Source organism: Piliocolobus tephrosceles, chromosome 1, assembly GCF_002776525.5.
Source record: "Piliocolobus tephrosceles isolate RC106 chromosome 1, ASM277652v3, whole genome shotgun sequence".
Lineage (NCBI taxonomy): Eukaryota > Metazoa > Chordata > Mammalia > Primates > Cercopithecidae > Piliocolobus > Piliocolobus tephrosceles.
The window spans coordinates 76,892,723-76,912,140 of NC_045434.1; the positions used below are offsets into that span (position 1 = coordinate 76,892,723).

At 42.8% G+C, this 19,418-nt stretch overlaps 1 protein-coding gene across 1 annotated transcript in view; it reads right to left on the reverse strand.

Moving 5' to 3' along the window:
- Positions 1 to 18,552, reverse strand: part of EPRS1 (glutamyl-prolyl-tRNA synthetase 1) — a 97,841-nt gene extending 79,289 nt beyond the window's left edge. The window contains exons 1-5 of the mRNA XM_023203715.2: positions 18,390 to 18,552; positions 12,156 to 12,240; positions 2,993 to 3,092; positions 1,583 to 1,739; positions 461 to 600 (exon numbers count right to left, since the gene is read on the reverse strand). Coding sequence (XP_023059483.1) covers positions 461 to 600; positions 1,583 to 1,739; positions 2,993 to 3,092; positions 12,156 to 12,240; positions 18,390 to 18,435 — 528 coding nt within the window. The 5' untranslated portion in view covers positions 18,436 to 18,552. The remainder of the gene's footprint in view (positions 1 to 460; positions 601 to 1,582; positions 1,740 to 2,992; positions 3,093 to 12,155; positions 12,241 to 18,389) is intronic.
- Positions 18,553 to 19,418: the final 866 nt, after the last annotated feature.

The window sequence follows — 19,418 nt, forward strand, 5'->3', positions numbered from 1 at the left end:
CCTAAAATGTAAAACAGATCGAAGTGGAGCAAGTCTGGTTGAGAAAAGGACCTTTTGTACTGTGCACTATGTCACGTTTTCCTACAAAATCAATGAAACAGTGCTGCAGAATCCCAGGACTTGATGCTTGATGGTTCAAAAACCAGGAGATTCAGAAGAAAGAAAAAATTGCAAAGGTGTAAAATTATGAGGTTTTATTTATATGGAGTTTGAACTGCCTAAGGGACACATATTGGATGATCAAAATCTTTAGTTATATAAAGATTAGGGCTTTATATAGCTAAACAATTAAAAGTGAAACCAAGACATAAAAATGTCAGATTCTTGCAAGAAGATCCTTTTAAATTTATTAAAAGAAAATCAACTTTATGAGTAGGAATAATTGTCTTTTCAGACCTAGGGCCTCAGACAGACTGAAATGTCTTTTTTTTTTTTTTTTAAGAAAGGAAAAAAGGCTTACCACTCGAGCTTTGGTTGTTGAAACATCCCACTTGGTACCTACTGACTGGAAGGCCTGCTGGGCTTCAAGAAAGCCAAACCAACGTTTTACATGAACTGGAGCTTTGTTCTGTTTCAACTGTTCTTGCCATGAAGCATTTCCTATGAGCAAAGACAAGTTTCAACTATTCAATCAATCTGCAGCTTCAAAAGCAAAGTTCCAGTTGTGACTAACTGAAGTAAATGAGATGGCTTAAAGTTGTGCTTCTAAAGAATATGAAATTTAAGCATCTGGGTATACAATGAAATGTTTTCTAAAACAGTGAGCTCTCTGTGTCCATGAGTTCCATAACCGTAGATTCAACCAACTGAAGATGAAAAATATTCAAAGCTGAGCGTGCTGGTTGCCTGGAACCAGGGGAGGGTGGATGACTGATTACAAAGAGGCATGAGGAACTTTTGGGGATGGTGGATATATTGATTATCTTGATTGTAACCATAGTTCCACAGGGGTGTGTGTGTGTGTATGTATATATATATATATACATACACACATAAATATAAGTCAAAATTTATCAAATTATACATTTTTAAATAAGTGTGGTTTCCTGTATATCAATTATACCTCAAGAAAGTTGTTTTTGAAAAAATTGGCTTTCCAAGTTGGAAAAAGCATATTCTTACCTGTTGCAAACTAGTTGTAGAAGAGGGAAGTGAATTCTAAGAAAAACCACAACTCCACATCATCCCACTACTCCCTAACCTCCCAATCACACACTCGCTGAGCAATAATGGCTTTTTTTCAAGTCAGAGACAAGTGTCTGGAGTAAAATAATAGCTGAAGTAGGAGACGTGCTAACATAAATGGGATAGGGACTTCTTTATCAGGAATAAGATCAGCTCCAAAGGCAAAAGGGAGTTGGGGTTGTGAGACAGACGACGGCAGAAAAAGACAGGGAATTCCTGTAGCTGGATAGGAATAAAACAGCCAAGGAGGTCATTCCTCTGTAATAAAGTCCTAAGTTACTGTCTAAACATATATATACATACACATATACATACATGCATACTCAGAAATATGTATAATTCTTATCCAGCAAAATATTAAATGATTAAAACAGAGCATTTTAGGAATTATTGATACCTTTTAGGGTGGCCCAAACACATAAATCTGCTAAACTCAAGGAGTTTCCAACTAAGTATGTTCTCAGAGACAGGCAATGATTGAGTTCATTAATTGCAGACGTAAAGGAATCACACGAAGATAATTTTGTAGCACTGAACTCCAACCAGTGATCAATCTGTGAACATGAAAGATAGAAAAGAAATGTACTCCAACATATAAAAAGAAAGACCATAAAAAAATTCTAGTTAACTAGAGCAACAGTACACTCTTACTATGCTTTTCCTTTCTCAAATTATACAATTTATCATTATGTGGACTAAATTCTGATTGCCTAAAATCTAAAATGGAACTTAAATAAATGCCACATTTATTCTGCTATGCTTTCTGCTTTTTTTTTTTTTTTTTTTTTTTTACAAGAGTGTGGAGGGGCACTTCAGGAAAGAACAGGAAAATAAGAATTTGAGAATTGGTGGCAGAAATAAGTAACCAACCTGAATGAACCGAAGAGATTGTACCCAGCCAAACAGATTCATTTACTTGAAACATTTAAAAGTTAGCACTTAGAAACCATTCTGTGTACTTTGAATTTTATGAGATTTAGGAAGGTTAGAGCAGAATACAAACAGGAAAAAAAGCAGCATCTAAAAAGCAGTACTGTCATCTACTGCATAATGACATTTCGGTCAATGACAGACTGCATATAGACAATGGTCCCATAAGGTTATAGTTATACTTATGTTGTCTATGTTTAGATACACAAATACATATTGTGTTACAATTGCCTACTGTATTGAGTATTGTAACTTGCCAGTATAGGTTTGTAGTCTAGAAGCAATAGGCTACACTGGATAGCCTAGGTGTGTAGTAGGCTATCCCATTTAGGTTTTTGTGGGTACACTCTATGATGCTGAGAGAATGATGAAATTGCCTAATAACACATTTTTCAAACACATCCCATTGTTAAGAGGCACATGATTGTATCAAAAGTTAATTTACTGATATAATTAATTAAACAAGGCATACACTTAGAAAAGAAAATGAGATCCAAACTATGCGTGTTACCCTGGTCAAACTTAACTTTCCTAGGCTTGCTGCCTTATCCATAAAGTAAGAACGTTGGATGAGATGATCTATACAGTCTCCTCTGGCTATGAAATGCTAGGAATCTGTGAAGGCAAAGATGGCACTAAATGCTCCCAAAAGAACAACTGGTAGGGGATTAAACGTTCAAACTTAGGAATTACAAAAAAAGAATTTTCTTGTGACAACAAAAACAAGATGAGACCAAGCATACCTTGGTCTATATAATTAACACTCTGTTAATATCCTTAAGTAGAATAGTTCATAAGCCAACAATAAATGATGAGGTTCCCATAAAAAAACAGAAGCATAAGACAAAACACACACAACAAAATGTTCATTGCTTACCTCAGTATGTTCCATCAGATTACAGCCATATAACCCAGCTGTAGTTGCAACTCTAGCCAAGAAGCGAAGTATGGAATTCACATCTGTGAATATCACATTTCTAGAATATAAGCATGAGATAAAATATTACTGCTGCTCTAGCAAATCAGTAAGTCATGAGACTTACGAAGAAATGTAAAAATGGGGCCGGGCGCAGTGGCTCAAGCCTGTAATCCCAGCACTCTGGGAGGCCGAGACGGGCGGACCACGAGGTCAGGAGATCGAGACCATCCTGGCTAACACGGTGAAGCCCCGTCTCTACTAAAAAATACAAAAAACTAGCCGGGCGAGGTGGTGGTCGCCTGTAGTCCTAGCTACTCGGGAGGCTGAGGCAGGAGAATGGTGTAAACCCGGGAGGTGGAGCTTGCAGTGAGCTGAGATCCAGCCACTGCACTCCAGCCTGGGCGGCAGAGCGAGACTCCGTCTCAAAAAAAAAAAAAAAAAAAATGTAAAAATGGAAACCTTATTATATTTACCGTGTATTTTCTACTATAGTAAAAAATAGATCTGCTAATTTGTTTGTTTGTTTGTTTCAGATGGAGTTTCGCTCTTGCTGCCCAACCTGGAATGCAGTGATGTGATATCTTGGTTCACTGCAACCTCTGCCTCCAGGGTTCAAGCAATTCTCCTGCCTCAGCCTGCCAAGTAGCTGTGATTATAGGTGTCCACCACCATGACAGGCTAACTTTTTGTATTTTTAGTAGAGACGGGGTTTCACGATGTTGGCCAGGCTGGTCTTGAGTTCCTGACCTCAGGTGACCCACCCGCCTCAGCCTCCCAAAGTGTTGGGATTACAGACGTAAGCCACTGCGCCTGGTCTGTTAATTTGTTCTTTACATGTCTATTCAGAGGTGCAAATATAAAAATATAACTGGGATATTAAGAATAACAGTGATTTAAAATAAATCAAGGCTAGCCAGGAGTGGTGACTCACACCTGTAATCCTAGTACTTTGGGAGGCCAAGACGGGCGGATCACTTGAGGTCAGGAGTTTGAGACCAGCCTGGCTAATATGGTGAAACCCCGTCTTCTACTAAAAACACAAAAATTAGCCAGGCATAGTGGCATGCACCTGTGCTCCCAGCTACTCAGAAGGCTAAGGGACAAGAATCGCTTGAACTCACAGTGAGCTGAGATCACGTCACTGCACTTCAGCCTGGATGACAGAGAGAGACCTTGTCTCAAAAAAAATAAAATAAATCAAGGCAAAGGAGCAAAGAATATATTGCTAATAAAGAGGCTAAGAAGGCAGATCAAACCTTATCCAAACCTATCACAGGCCAGGTGCGGTGGCTCATGTCTGTAATTCCAGCACTTTGGGAGGCCGAGGTGGACAGATCACTTGAGGCCAGGAGTTTGAGACCAGTCTGGCCAACATGGTGAAACCCCATCTCTTCTAAAAATACAAAAATTAGCTGGGTGTGGTGGTAGGCACTTGTAATCCCAGCTACTCAGGAGGCTGAGGCAGGAGAATTGCTTGAACCCGGGAAGTGGAGGTTGCAGTGAGCCATGATGGCACCACTGCACTCCAGCCTGGGCAGCAGAGCAAGACTCTATCACAGAACAAAACATGAAAAACTACACAATGTTGGTGGGAGTGTAAATTAGTCAAACCACTGTAAAAAGCAGTATGGCGATTTCTCAAAGAGCTAAAAGCAGAACTACGATTCGACCCAGCAATCCCATTACTGGCTATACACCCAGAGGAATATAGTTCATTCTACCATGAAGACACACACATGCAAATGTTCACTGCAGTACTATTCACAATAACAAAGACACGGACCTAAATGCCCATCAGTGACAGAATGGATAAAGAAAATGTGGTATATATACACCATGGAATATCATGCAGCCATAAAAAAAAAAAAAAAAACAAGATCATGTCTTTTGCAGGAACATGGATGGCGCTGGAGGCCACTATCTTTAGCAAACTGACACAGGAAAAGAAAACCAAATACTGCATGTTCTCACTTATAAGTGGGAGCTTAATGATGAGAATATATGAACACAAAAAAGGGAACAACAGACACTGGGGTTTAAGGGTGGATGTTGGGAGGAGGGAGAAGAGCAGAAAAAGTAACTATTGGATGGCTTAGTACCTGGGTGACAAAATAATATGTACAACAAACTCCATGACACAAGTTTACCTACGTAACAAACCTGCACATGTACCACTGAACCTAAAATAAGTTTTTAAAAAATGAATAAATTTATTTTTAGCAACAAAACAAAAATACTGCAATCATAAAACAACAGGATACTAAAACAGGAGTATCCAGAATGTAAAAAAAAGAACACTCAGATACTAAAAATGTAATAGCTAAAATTAAAAACCTCAATAGAAAAACAGGATAATAAAGTTGAGGAACTTTCCAGAAAGTAAAGAAAAAAAAAAAAAATGGGCCAGGCATGTTGGTACACACCTGTAGTTCCAACTACTCAGGGGGCTGAGGCAGGTGTATCGCTAAGCCCAGGAGTTGGAGGCTGTAGTGTGCTATAATTCCACCTGTGACTATCCATTGCACTCCAGCCTGGACAGCATACTGAGACCTCCATCTATAAAAATAAAAATAAAGAGGCCAAGCACGGTGGCTCACACCTGTGATACCAGCACTTTGGGAGGCCAAGGCAGGCAGATCACCCGAGGTCGGGAGTTTGAGACCAGCCTGACCAATATGGAAAAACCCTGTCTCTACTGAAAATAGGAAATTAGCTGGGCATGGTGGTGCATGCCTGTAATCCCAGCTACTCGGGAGGCTGAGGCAGGAGAATCGCTTGAACCTGGGAGGCAGAGGTTGTGAGAAGCCGAGATCGCGCCATTGCACTCCAGCCTGGGCAACAAGAGTGAGACTCCGTCTCAAAAAAAAAAAGAGAGAGATGGAAAAAGGAGGTGACAACTTAGAAAAATAAAAGGACTAATCCCAACACCCACATAAACAACAGAAAATGGAGAGAAAAACCTTTTTCAAATCTAAGAAAAAATTTTTTCAATATCCAAAAGCAGGATTTCCAAGTTTCCACAACGAAAAAGGCAACCAAATGCCCAGGAGAACAGATGAAAAATAGACCCAAACTAAAGCATATTATTGTAAAATTTGAGAATACTGACTCCTAAGGGAAGATTCCTCCAAACTTCCTGAAGTCACATAGAAAAGTTCAAAACTCAGAAAGTTTCAGAAGAAAATTACAAAGCAAACAAACAGCAATTATTCCATGGAAAACTAATAGTTTTACATGAAAAGCAATTATACCATGTGGCTCAGCAGTAAATAAAACTTACATGGTCATTATAATGTAAATACAGAACGGTAATCAAACGACAATTATGGTACAACTACACTGGGAGAAAGGGGGAGATAGAGAGCAGAAGTTTATGAGTATGGGGTGACTGTGTGTACAGAATGGCAACAGGGGAAAGTGTTTCAGCTTTATCTTTTTTTTTTTTTTTTTTTGAGATGGAGTTTCACTCTTATTGCCCAGGCTGGAATGCAATGGCACAATCTCGGCTCACTGCAACCTCCACCTCCCAGGTTCAAGCGATTCTCCTGCCTCAGCCTCCTGAGTAGCTGGAATTACAGGCATGCACCACCATGCCAGGCTAGCTTTGTATTTTTAGTAGAGGTGGGGTTTCTCCATGTTGGTCAGGTTGATCTCGAACTCCTGACCTCAGGTGATCCATCTGCCTTGGCCTCCCAAAGTGCTGGGATTACAGCTCCCAAAGTGTTGAGCCACTACACCCAGCTCAGCTTTATCTTTTCTTTTTTTTTTTTTTTCCTTTTTTTTTTGAGACAGGGTCTCCCTCTGTCATTCATGCTGGAGTGCAGTGGCGCGATCTTGGCTCACTGCAACCTCTGTCTCCTGGGCTCAGGTGATTGTCCTGCCTCCGCGTCCCAAGTAGCTGGGAGTACAGGCGAAGCCACCACACCCAGCTAATTTTTGCTTTTTTCTTTTGGTAGAGACAGGATTTTACTATGTTGCCCAAGCTGGTCTTGAACTGCTGAGCTCAAGCAATGCAGCCGCCTCAGCCTCCCAAAGTGCTAGGATTACAGGTGTGAGCCACCGTGCCTGGCCCAGCTTTCTCTTTCTTAGTGGAAAGATACTGTCTAAAACTGGAAAAATAAGGAGAAATAATACTAGAATGTTAAAGACAGAGGTCAATACAAAAGAATCAGCTCAAAAGAGTTGAAATGTTTGCTCCTATAGAGGGAAAATTAGAAGATGGGAGGTGAATGGTGCTTTTTACTAAAATATTTACAGCACTATGCCGCTAAAGTATTTGCATATGTAGCTTTCGTTTTTTATTTCATTTTTTAGAGATGGGGTTCTACCTCTATCACTCAGGCTGGAGTACAGGGCACAATATTCGTTCAGTACACCCTTCACCTCCCAGGCTCAAGCAATTCCCAGGCATCAGTCCCCCAAGCAGCTGGGACCGGAGGAGTGTGCTACTACCCTTAGCTAATTTTTGTAATTTTTCTAGAGGCGAGGTTTTGCCATGTTGCCTGGCTGGTCTCAAACTCCTGAGCTCAGGCAATCTACCCACCCTGGCCTCCCAAAGTGCTGGGATTACAGGTGTGAGTCACGAAGCTCAGCCATAGCTTTGCTTTAAAAAAAAAAAAAAAAAAAATTGTAATGAGGCTGGGCGTGGTGGCCCACACCTATACTCCCAGCACTTTGGGAGGCTGAGGCAGGATCACTTTAAATCAGGAGTTCAAGACCAGCCTAGGCAACACAGGACAACCCTGTTCCTACAAAAATTTTTCAAAAATTAGCCAAGTGTAGTAGTACATGTCTGTACTCCCAGCTACTCGGGAGGCTGTGGCAGGAGGATCGCTTAAACCCAGGAGTTTAAGTATGCAGTGAGTAGTGAGTCGTGATTATGCCACTGCACTCTAGCTTGAGCAACAGAAAAAGATCCTATCTCAACAAAACTCTCCAGCACTTTGGGAACCCAAGGCAGGAGGACTGCCTGATGCCAGGAGTCTGAGACCAGCGTGGGCAACAAAGTGAGATGCTATCTCTACAAAATATTTCAAAAATCAGTCAGGTGTGGCACATGCCTGTGGTCCCAGGTACTCAGGAGGCTGAGGCAGGGGGATAACTTGAGCCCAGGAGCTCAAGGCTGCAGCGAGCTATGATAACACCACTGCACTGCAGCCTAGGCGACAGAGCGAGACCCCATCTCTAAAAAAAAAACAACAACCACATCAAAAACTTTTAATGAAAAAACAGACTAGGGCCAGGTACAATGACTCATGCCTGCAATGCCAGCACTTTGCAAGGTCAAGATGGGAGGAGAGCTTGAGGTCAAGAGATCGAGACCAGACTAGACAATAACGCAAGACCCTGTCTCTCAAAATTAGCTTGGCGTGGTGGTACAGACCTATAGTCCAGTTACTTGGGAAGCTAAGGCAGGAGGATGGCTTGATCCCGGGAGTTTGAGGCAACAGCGAGCCATGATCGTGCCACTGCACTCCAGCCTGGGTGACAGAGCAAGACTCTATTTCTTAAAAAAAAAAATTTTTTAATAGACTAATTTTGTCAAGACATTTAAATAACATGATCAAGGCCGGGCACAGTGGTTCATGCCTGTAATCCCAGCACTTTGGGAGGCCAAGGCGGGCAGATCACCTGAGGTCAGGAGTTCAAGATCAGCCAGACTAACACAGTGAAACCCCAACTCTATTGAAAATACAAAAATCAGCCAGGCATGGTAGCAGGTGCCTGTAATCCCAGCTACTCAGGAGGCTGAGGCAGGAGAATCACTTGAACCCAGGAGGCAGAGGCTGCAGTAAGCAGAGATCGCACCATTGCACTCCAGCCTGGGCAACAAAAGCAAAACTCCCTCTCAATAAATAAATAAATAAATAAATAAGATATTTGGAACCTTGCAGAAAGACATTAATTTTGAACACATAAAAAGTTTACCTTTGCAGCTGGGTGCAGTAGTTCGTGCCTATAATCCCAGCATTTTGGGAGGCTGAAGTGGGTGGATTGCTTGAGCCCAGGAGTTAAAGACCAGCCTAGGCAACATGGTGAAATCCCATCTCTACAAAAATACAAAAATTCACTGGTGTGGTGGCATGTGTCTGTGGTCCCAGCTATTCAGGGGCCAGGAAAGAGGGGAGGGGACACTGAGGGAGGGGAATCATTTGAGCCCAGGAGACCAAGGCTGCAGTGAGGATTGAGAGGGCAAGAGGCACACAGAACAATTTATTTAGGTTAGTACTTTGAGAATACAATTACAGATTAATTTCCTTTACTCATATTATGCACAGTCACCTTTGTGATTATCACTACAAACAGTTCATAAATTTTGTGACCAGCAAGTCAACAGTAAGTCTGGCAAAGACGAATTAGTGGCTTTCAAGTGAAATATGTACCTACTATTAACAGAAGCCAAGCATTTCAGTAATGACTATTTTTCTGTCTTGGGGCAGTACTTTTATTAAGGCAAAAATCATGAGATTAATTCATTAAAGTTAACTTACAAGACAACACTAGCCTAATTCCAATCACTGCAGGTAGGAGAAAGTAACATCACTATAGATACTACATAAATAACATCTGGCTTTTAAAATCAACATATATGAACTAGTGACATTCTATGTATTACAACTCTTTTTTTTTTTTTTTTGGAGACGGAGTCTCACTCTGTCGCTCAGGCAGGAGTTCAGTGGTGCGATCTCGGCTCACTGCAAGCTCCGCCTCCCAGGTTCATGCCATTCTCCTGCCTCAGCCTCCTGAGTAGCTGGGACTACAGGCGCCCGCCACCATGCCCGGCTAATTTTTTTTTTTTCTTATTTGTAGTACCGATGGGGTTTCACCGTGTTAGCCAGGATGGTCTTGATCTCGACCTCATGATCCGCCCGCCTCGGCCTCCCAAAGAGCTGGGATTACAGGTGTGAGCCACTGCACCCAGCCTATTACAACTCTTAATAACACTATGCCATATTCAATTATTTTTAGTCAACAAAGAACTATAAAGCATCAGGAAAAAGAGTGGTAGAGAATGGAAATCCTCCTCTTGGATTATTTTCATTTTTCCCTTTGAGGCTCAACAAGGGGGACTGCAGTTCTCCAAGTCAAGAAGCTGCATGGCACTTCTTTCAAACCTATTTGTAAGTTTTTTCATGAGAAAATGATACTAAGCTGGTAATACCTCTTATTTTGTATACTGTATCCCTTCCCTAATACAAGTCTTTCTTATATCAGTTTATTAGGGGCCTTTAACATTGTGTTGAAACATTTCAAAATCTGCATCCTGCTTGAAAATATATCCTTGAAACCCTCTTTAAATCTGGTCCAGATTCTTCTATCTGGCAAAGTTTTTTGAGTTCTTTTTTTGAGACAGAATCTTGCTCTGTTGCCCAGGCTGGAGTGCAGTGGCACAATCTCAACTCACTGCAATGTATGCCCACCAGGTTCAACCTATTCTCCTGCCTCAGCCTCCTGAGTAGCTGGGACTACAGGCACGTGCCACCATGCCCGGCTAATTTTTTTTGTATTATTAGTAGACATGAGGTTTCACTAAGTGGGCCAGGCTGGTCTCAGACTCCTGACCTCAAGTGATCCACTCACCTTGGCCTCCCAAAGTGTTGATATTACAGGCATGAGCCACTGCACCTGGCCACATACATACCCTGTTTCATAGGGGAGCAGAAAGATAGGGAATGTAGATAATTCTTTAGAGCGAAAGTAAATCATCAGATAAAATGGACCAGGAAGTGGGCGCAGGGAGGTGAGAGAGCAACATTAAAGGAAGATAAGAAACAGAGCTGCACAGGAACAAAGATTGTCTTATGATACGGATAAAGTCACCTAGGTAATATCTTGAAGCTGCCCTCAGAAGCGTAGGTGAAGTCTAAGCTGGGATTGACTGACCTTTCCAGATTATTTGATGAGATCCCTAAAGAGGGGATTTAAGTCAACTGCATTTCTTTTGGAAAGATGCTTTCTTGGTCACATGAGGAAATTCTAGAAAGTCCCTCTCTACGTGATGGGGGAGTTGGGCATGGAGGGCTGTGAAAGGAAACAAGGTTAGAGGTACCCTGATTCTGAGGTAGCTTCTAAGGCCTCTCAGCATGTCAAAGTGCCAGTCTTTGGGTTATCGCTTTCTGAGGCAACATTCCCCTGTCTGAAACTTCCCTAGAAGTTTCAGTTAAAAGCTGAGTTGGTAGTTGTACAGGAAAAAATCAATAGCTAGGCGCCAAAGGATCCCATTAAACCAGTCACTCATTTCTGGGAATAGGCCAGTCCAATTAAATAACTGTGCCTCATTTCAGGAGCTGGTGTTGCAGATGGGCTCTCAAAGTTAGACCTCTAGTTCCTTTTAAACAGATTACATGGGGAATCAGTTTGCTGAAAAATTTAAGTCTCTAGATTCGGTTATTTTAGAATAAAGAAAAGCATACTTCTTTCTAGGGACAATCTACCTAATTAGTAAGTAAAACAAGCATACAACATTTGATGCTGAATTTTTTTTTGAGACGGAGTCTAACTCTGTCGCCCAGGCTGGAGTGCAGTGGCACGTTCTCGGCTTACTGCAACCTCCACCTCCCGGGTTCAAGCGATTCTCCTGCCTCAGCCTGCCGGGTAGCTGGGATTATAAGCACGTGCCACCACACCTGGGTAAGTTTTTGTATTTTTAGTAGAGACAGGGTTTCACTGTGTTAGCCAGGATGGTCTCGATCTCCTGACCTCGTGATCCACCTGCCTCAGCCTCCCAAAGTGCCGGGATTACAGGTGTGAGCCACCGTACCCAGCAATGCTGAATATGTCTTTAAATGCCATTCAGAGGCCAGACATGGTGGCTCATGTCTTTAACCCTAGTGGTTTGGGATGCTGAGGCTGGAGGATGGCTTGAGGCCAGGAGTTCGAAACTGGTCTGGGCAACATAGTGGTATCCTACCTCTAGAAAAAACAGTTTTTAATTAGCCAGGTGTGGAGGCATGTGCTTGTAGTCCTAGCTACTTGGGAGACTGAGATGGCAGGATCCTGAGTCCAGGAGCTCTAGGTACAGTGAGCTATGATCATGCCAGCGTGGGCAAAAGAGGGAGACTCTGTCTAAAAAAAAAAAAAAGCCAATCAGTACTGAAGATAAAAAGATGAAAACACTTACTCAGAAACACGAAGAATATTCTCTTTCCCTTCTTCAATGGAAATGCTGACATCGTCTTTCACATGTTCTACTGCCAGCAAAGCTCCTATAAATAATATGAAAAGATTTTTTATCTTTAAAAGCAATGCAGTATTTATAACTTGAATCATAAAGCAATCAGGATGAGTCAACAAACCAATATTAAGTCCTGTAAGGACTTTCTCAGTAGTCTGTAGACAGAAAGTATAGTCTTTTGTCTCAGAGCAGCAACAAATCAGAATCCAGAATCCATTCACTAGCATATCCAACTGGTTTTGAATTTGTTCAGCTTTCAGTTAGAGACACTGAAATTAATCTGCTCCTCCCTTCAGAGACAAAAAGAAATTAATATAGTGCCAGCTGCGCATGGTGGCTCATGCCTGTAATCCCAGAACTTTGGGAGGCCGAGGCAGGCGGATCACCTGAGGTTGGGAGTTCAAGACCAGCCTGACCAACATGGAGAAACCCCATCTCTACTAAAAACAGAAAATTAGCCAGGCATGGTGGTACATGCCTGTAATCCCAGCTACTCGGGAGGCTGAGGCAGGAGAATCGCTTGAACTCAGGAGGCAGAGGTTGTGGTGAGCCGAGACTGAGTCATTGCACTCCACCCTGGGTGACAAGAGTGAAACTGCGTCTCAAAAAAAAAAAAAAAAAAAATAGTCTTGTGCCTTATATAAAAGCTTTTGTTAATATGTTGACCTTGGATTTTTAAAAAACTAAAAAAAAAAGAAAAAAAAAGCTATCATTAATAGTATTTGAGTGACTATTATGTCGTAGTCACTATGCTAAATGCTTTACAGTTATAATTTTTCATCTTTGGGGTAACCTGTAGAGTTAGATTAGAAGGACATGGTATCTCATGCCTATAATCCTAGCACTTTGGGAGGCTGAGGTGGGAGGACTGCCTGAACCTACAAAGTTCAAGACCAGTCTGGGCAACATAGTAAGACCCTGTCTCTACAAAAAAATACAAAAATGAGCTGGGCATGGTGGTACATGGCTGTGGTCCCAGCTACCCAAGGGGCTGAGATGGGAGGGCTGCTTGAGCCTGGGAAGTCATGGCTGAAGTGAGCCGTGATTGCACCACTGCATTCCTGCCTGAATGACACAGCGAAACTGTCTCAAAAAAAAAAAAAAAAGAGTGAGATACTTCCATCACCATTTTACAGAACAGGAAATAAGGCTAAAAGGAGTTAAATAACTAGCCTAATGTCCTCGACAAAATATACGGCAGTTAGGATCTGAATGCAAGTCTAATGTAGTCCACAGTTCAAACTCTAAAACAGTGCAATATGGCCTCTTGACACTTGATTCATTAATCCTCTGTCCCTTAATTTGGTTAAGATGGACAGGCTGGGCATGGTGGCTCACGCCTATAATCCCAGCACTTTGGGAGGCCGAGGTGGGTGGATCACCTGAGGTCGGGAGTTTGAGACCAGCCTGACCAACATGGAGAAACCCCATCTCTACTAAAAATATAAAATTAGCTGGGCATGGTGGCACACACCTGTAATCCCAGTTACTCAGGAGGCTGAGGCAGGAGAATCACTTGAACCTGGGAGGCGGAGATTGTGGTGAGCCAAGATTGTGCCATTGCACTCCAGTCTGGGCAACAAGAGTGAAATTCCAGATACTGATTTATGAACACCATGCTCTAGTGGAAACAGGGCTGTGGCAAGGAAAGTACAAAATAAACCTGAAAAATCTTACTGTATTAGAAAGCAAAGGACTACTCAAAGACAGAGAAGAGACACGCTGAAAGGACACAGAGTCTGCCAGGTATGGTGGCTCAGGCCCATAATCCCAGCACTTTGGGGGGCCAAGGTGGGAGGATTACCTGAGATCAGGAGTTTGAGACCAGCCTGGCTAACATGGTGAAACCCTGTCTCTACTAAAACTACAAAAATTAGCTGGGTGTGGTGGCACACGCCTATAATCCCAGCTACTCGGGAGGCTGAGGCAGGAGGACCACTTGAACCCAGGAGGCAGAGGTTGCAGTGAGCCAAGATCATGCCACTGCACTCTAGCATAGGCAGTAGAGCAAGACTCTGTCCCCCCCCCCCCCCCCCAAAAAAAAAGGCCAGGCACAGTGGCTCATACCTGTAATCGCAACACTTTGGGAGACTGAGGCAGGTGGATTGCCTGAGCTCAGGAGTTCGAGACCAGTCTGGACAACATGGTTAAACTCCGTCTCTACTAAAATACAAAAAATTAGCCAGGAGTGATGGCATGTGCCTGTAGTCCCAGCTACTCAGGAGACTGAGGCAGGAGAATTGCTTCAACCTGGGAGGCAGACGTTGCAGTAAACCGAGATTGTGCCACTGCACTCCAGCCTGAGCAACAAGAATGAAACTCCATCCCCCCACCCCCAAAAAAGGACATAGAGTCCAGGTTGGAGGGGCTTCCACTGGCAAATCAGGGTACTGACCATCAAAATAAAGGAGATCAATTTTAGCACACCTACACAATGAAATTTTATCCAGCAAATAAATAAGTGAACTACTGGCTGGGCATGGTGGCTCACACCTGTAATCCCAGCACTTTGGGAGGCCGAGGCGGGCGGATCATGAGGTCAAGAGATCGAGAACACCCTGGCCAACATGGTGAAACCCTGTCTCTACTAAAAGTACAAAAAATTAGCTGGGTATGATGGCGGGCGCCTGTAGTCCCAGCTACTCAGGAGGCTGAGGCAGGAGGATCGCATGAATCTGGGAGGTGGAGGCTGCAGTGAGCCAAGATCGCACCACTGCACTCCAGCCTGGTGACAGGGCAAGACTCCATCTCAAAAAACAAAAAAAACAAAACAACAAATGTAAACTACTGTCACAGACAAAAAGATATATGAATTTCAGAAGTTTTATCCTAGACATATATGAGAATATAAGAATATATATGATATAATTCAATGTATATGAAATTATAAAAAAAAGCAAAACAAGAGTGACAAAAAGAAGGTGAGTGGCTATAAGGTGCCAGGGATAGGAAAAAGAATGACTGCAAAGGGGCATGAGAGAACTTTCTGAAGTAACGGAAATATTCTACATGATGACTGTGGTGTAGATTACATACTGTATACATTTGTCAATCACTTAAAATTGGTAAACTTAATTGTATACAAATTATAATTCAATAAAACTAATTTTTAAAAATAAAATAAATTTAAATAGAAAATGAAAATAATACAAATTGTAACTTCTTGAGTATATTTTGCTATGACTTTTTTTTAAATGGGAAAAAGAGAAAGCTCTCCTTACAGAAAAATGCCAACTAATACATATAGAAGGAATGGTAGAATTAGAAAGTCACCATTTTGCAAATATCATAAAATCATAAAAATCAAGTCAGGCAGGAAGCATCAATGGATACTGAAACTAGTGGGTGAAGGTCTGATGCAAAGAGGAACATTTACATGATTCCAACGCTTCTGCCCATTAAAATCAAGGTTAGAATCATTAGTAATGGGACAATTACATTCATGCACCAACTGATGGGCTGCAATGAAGAACAAGGAATAACTATGCTATTCCTGCCAAAGACACAGAGCCTGAATCTAGACACCAGGACATATCAGACAACTTAAACAGGGGATATTCTTCAAGTTAAGTGGCCTGTCATCTTCAGAAAGGTCAAAGCTATGAAAGCCAAGGGAAGACTAGTAAACCATTCCAGACTGAAAGAAACTGGAGAGAGGTGACAACTAGATGCAAACAAAGCATAATACAGGATTTTGATCCCAACACTATGGAGGGTCTCGTTTTAACAAATAGTGATAGAACAAGGATGGGGTCTGTGCATTAGATGGACGCATTCTACCCAAGTGTACTTCCTGATTTGGGTGCTCGTGTGAGATCATGTGGAGTTTCCAAGTTTGTTGGGGATGTACACGCGAGTTATGCTGAGGTACTGAAGCCTCATATCTACAGTATGCTCTTGGGTGGTACGGGAGGAGAAAGGTCTTTGTTCTAGTCTTACAGCTTTGTTGTAAGTTTGAAATTAATATTAAATATATAACATGATGAATGCATATAAAATAGGAAAATTCTAGCAATGCAACCTATTTTTTAAAAATGTTTTATCTAATTATATTACTTAAAGATAAAATGTAACTGAATTAAACAACTGGGAATAATCAAATCAAAAATTAAAAAGAAGGGGAGGAGCAATTAGAAAAATTATATATTTGATAACCGGCATACAGTTCAAAACGACAGACTTAAGAGTTTCATAGAATACTGGCAGAATTCTGAGTTCTGTAATACACTATGGAAACAGGTTCACCTTCAGGGTGATTTTCCAAGTAACGAAAAATGTATCAGGAGGTTGGGCATGGTGGCTCACACCTCCGGTCCTGGCATTTTGGGAGGCCAAGGCGGGCAGACTGCTTGAGGTCAGGAGTTTGAGACCAGCTTGGCCAAGATGGCGAAATGCTGTGTCTACTAAAAAATACAAAAATTAGGTGGGCGTGGTGGTGCGCACCTGTAAGCGCAACTACTCATGTGGCTGAGAACAAGAATCGCTTGATCCTGGGAGGCAGAGGTTGCAATGAGCTCGGTCTCAAAAAAAGAAAAAACAAAACAAAAAAACACCAGTATCAGGAATTTTAAACTATAGTCTCATTTAACTCTGGCAACCAATCCTATGTGAAAGACATTATTCTCCCTTTCTTAAAACAAGGAAACTATGGCAGAAGCTAAATAAGGAACCTGTCAAGGTTTCACAACTAATAAGTGGCAGCCAGGATTGGACTCAGGTCTGCAGGAACAAATGTGTTTGCTCTCAAACATGAGGGCACTCTAGTGCCTTTCCAGCCCAAGAATCAAACCCATTCCTTTTAGAGTTCATTGATTTGTTGTGCGGTTAGTCCATTACTGCAACCAATATGCCAAAACATTATCATCTTTTAAATCTTTAAAATGGCTATTAAGTTGTGTTTTTGTTCAACAGCCTTAAAACATCACCAGAGAACATAATGAATAATTTCATCAGCCCCACGGGGCCAGTTGTATATAAAGGTATGGGCTTATTGAACACTATAAAGTACTGTATGTCTATTATCATACATACGCATTAGCAAGTATTAGGTCAGGCCGGCTACCGTGGCTCATGCCTGTAATCCTAGTACTTTGGGAGGCCAAGGCAGGATGGTTTGAGCCCAGGAGTTTGACACCAGCTTGGGCAACACAGTGAAACACCATCTTTCCAAAAAAGACACAAACACAAAATTAGCCAGGCATGGTGGCACGCGCCTGTAGTGCCAGCTACTAAGGAGGCTGAGGTGGGAGGATCACCTGAGCCCGGAAGTTCGAGGTTGCAGTGAGCCTTGAAAGCGCCACTGCACTCCAGCCTGGACGACAGAGCAAGACCCTGACTCTCAAAAGAAAAAAAAAAAAAAAAAATCGGCAAACTACTTAAATTTTTTTGTGTAATTTCCCAAAGTAATGAAAAAGCAGAAATTCTAAGCAATCCACCAACAATAACCTTGGTCATGTCGAAAAAGTAATTCCAAACCGAACTTAAGATGTATCAGTAAGGTGACAGATCCAATGTTTACTCTGAAATATACTACACATCCACAGGGTGCAGTAAAAGCAACCGCATCAGTCTACAGTGTACCTGGGTGTTTTCCCCAATTACCCGAACACCTTTAATTAAAAATAAATGCAGCCTCAGTTGAAACCCTAAATGCTAATACGCTCGCCTGGCTTCTTTCTTCTGAACTCGATAAAACGTAAGGAAAATTTGACTCAAGTGAACCGAGGATTTCTTCTGAGAGGACAGGAAAGGAGGTAAGAAAAAGGCTTAGTCGGAGAAAAAATGCTAAAAGAGAAGTGATGATAATTGGATTTTAAGTTTTAAAAACGTTATTTCCACGAGCAACTCTCGGTCTCCGGCGGAAAAAGGGAGAGGTGAGTTGACTGGGAGTTCATCCCTTTGAGAAGAAGATCCGAAGCGGAGTCTCGTGTTGCCTAGCCTGGGCTCACACCGCGCCTCCCTCCAAGCCCGGGAAAAACATCTTCAGGAGCAGATGCACCTGCCGGGGACAGGGGGCGAAGGGAGCGGAGCCTCCTCCACGTACAATGCTGGGGCGTGGGGCAGGTCTAACCTCCCAGATGGTGACCACCACTGCGCAAAGCCAGGGCGCAGCGACCTTCCTCGCCCCGCACCCTCCCTGGCTGATGCAACCCACACAGGTCACTGGCCTCGGTCCCTTACCTAGGGGAGGGTCTCCTGAATTCACGGTCAGACAGAGCGTCGCCATCTCCACCAGTCCGTTGGTCTACCTGTCAGTACGCCCGGCTGGTGCCAGATCCACGCAGAACCCCACGAAGGCAAGAAGATGCAACGTGTGCGCGTACCCGACGCCGCCGCAGCCTTCGCTCCGCCCCTGCGCCGCAGCTACTGCTGACACCGCGCACGCGGCGGTGCGTCATCGCCGCGCGCCGTCTTCGCCCCCGCCAACAGGCTCTAGAGCCTGCCACCCCGCCGCTTGGCCGCCAGGGGTAGAATGGCCTGCGTGGCCTTTTGTGCTGCGGTGGGAAAGACGCTGAAGTGGACGGGACTTTACGACACTTCGTAAAGTCAGCAGGTCGTAAAACAGCAGGTTGTAAAACCATCTTTAAGATGGGATAGACATGAAGCACGAAACAAAAGCATGCACTATCTGTATGTAAACATACAGAAGAAAAGTCCTGGAAGCATACACACGATATGCCATGATTACGTTGGGAATGGAAGAAGTTTTTTCTGTTTTTTTTTTTTTTTTTAATACATTTCCCCCGCCTTTTTTTTTTCCAAAAGAGGAACGTATTTTCAAGAGTTATTTGCGTATTGAAAATAATGGTTAAAAGAAATATACTTATAAAAGACTCTTTAAAAATCACTGCAGAGGCCGGGCGCGGCGGTTTACGCCTGTAATCCCATCACTTTGGAAGGCCGGAGGCGAGCGGATCAGGAGGTCAGGAGCTCGAGACCAGCCTAACCAAAATGGTGAAACTGTAGAGACGAGGGTCTCTACTAAAAGTACAAAAATTAGCCGGCCGTACTGGCGCGCGCCTGTAATCCCAGCTACTCGGGGGTGCTGAGGCAGGTGAATCGCTTGAACCCGGCAGGTGGAGGTTGCGGTGAGCCGCCATCGCGCCACTACACTACAGCCTGGGCAACAGAGTGAGACTCCATTTCAAAACAAACAAAAAATCACTGCAGCTAGGCGCGGTGGCGCGCTCCTGTAGTCTCAGCTACTCA